Here is a 1,492-nt window from a genome sequence, read left to right on the forward strand (position 1 = left end):
TGAAAACATGTAAATAAACGGTCGGTGATAGGAATTCCCCATGTGTTGGGAATAAAAAGGTTAAAGAAGATTGGTGGCATGTCACAGTGTGGAAATAATATAAACTCCTCCGTGATGACTATGAAACTAACAAAGCTGTCTGAATTTCCATATTTCAATGTCCCAACTTTTGCATTTTGTCGATCAGGCCGAAGTAGCATGAATTGAGATTGTCGATGTCGGACCTTTTGTTGATGGAGTTTTTGTTTCCTTTGATGCATATCATCTCGTGTAGTCTTTTCTTAAGGATTTTTTGATATCCTGTTATCGTGGGGTTTTCGAAATCGAACCGGTGTAGTTTTTCGAGTACGTGGTCGGCCAGAGCTGTGTTGTTCTCTTTTCGTTTTAGGGTATTCAAAATATTTTTTGCATCTCTCATGTGTTCGGAGATTCTCGTTTTAAGATATCTTCCTGTCTGGCCAATGTAAATGCCATTACAATCTGGACAAGATATCTTGTAAATTATATTAGACAATTGATCCTTGGGGGTGGACGATTTAAGTTTGGAAAAAAACGCCTTATTTGTATTTTCCGGTCTCATTGCGATGGATATGTTATCTTTGTTCTTTTTCAGAACCTGACTTACTCTCTCGGAGAGAGAATTGATGTAGGTAATCTTATAGTGTTTTATTTCTTCAGTGTAAGGTTTATATTCCGTTGTTGGGTTTGGTTCGAAAATTCTCTTGATCATCGATTTTGGGTAGTTATTTTCCATTAGAATATTGTTGATCTTTTTTAGTACCTACGTTGCTGTGGAAACTTTCGTGAGAGAGTTGAAGGGCTCTACTTTTCATATTGTTTATAATGTTCACTTTGTGGGAGAAAGGATGGTGAGAGTAAAAGTTAAGTACTCTTCCGGAGAAAGTTGGTTTGTTATACCATCGGGTTATAAGAGAGACCCCGTCCCTAATTACTTCCACGTCCAGGAAAGCCAAGCTCCCATTAGATTCTATTTCCACGGTGAATTGCAATCTTGGATGGAAGTTATTGAATACTCCCACGGTATCATTTATTTTGTCATGGGGTAAAATTGTAAATATATCATCGACATATCTTTTAAAGAGAGGGACACGGAAAGATAACCCACTTAGTGCTTGTTCTTGTAATTCGGACATAACGATTTCAGCTACTATTGATGCCAGGCAGTTGCCCATGCCTAAACCAAAGATCTGCTTAAAATACTCATTTTTAAAATGATTTTGTAATGTTCGTTCTCCACTATTGTCTGTGGTGAGTAAATGTGGTGAGGCACGAAATGTTGAGCAAGTTGTTTTTGAAGGCACAGCAGTTGATGGACGACCTTAACCATATTGTTATGCCTGATGAGATATCTGGTTCCCGCTATTGCCGAACATCCTGAGGAAAGGTGCTGGATTGTTTCCTCGGCGGCATGGCACATCCTACATTCGGTAGTATCAACTTGTTGTTGCATTATGTGTTTCACATATGTTCT

At 38.4% G+C, this 1,492-nt stretch overlaps 1 protein-coding gene across 1 annotated transcript; it reads right to left on the reverse strand.

Annotated features, from left to right (window-relative positions):
- Positions 1-743: 743 nt before the first annotated feature.
- Positions 744-1,193, reverse strand: LOC123311729. Its single transcript, XM_044895800.1, has one exon. The coding sequence runs from the start codon at positions 1,191-1,193 to the stop codon at positions 744-746; it is 450 nt and encodes a 149-aa protein (XP_044751735.1).
- Positions 1,194-1,492: the final 299 nt, after the last annotated feature.

This window comes from Coccinella septempunctata, chromosome 4 (genome assembly GCF_907165205.1).
Source record: "Coccinella septempunctata chromosome 4, icCocSept1.1, whole genome shotgun sequence".
In the NCBI taxonomy this organism is placed as follows: Eukaryota; Metazoa; Arthropoda; class Insecta; order Coleoptera; family Coccinellidae; genus Coccinella; species Coccinella septempunctata.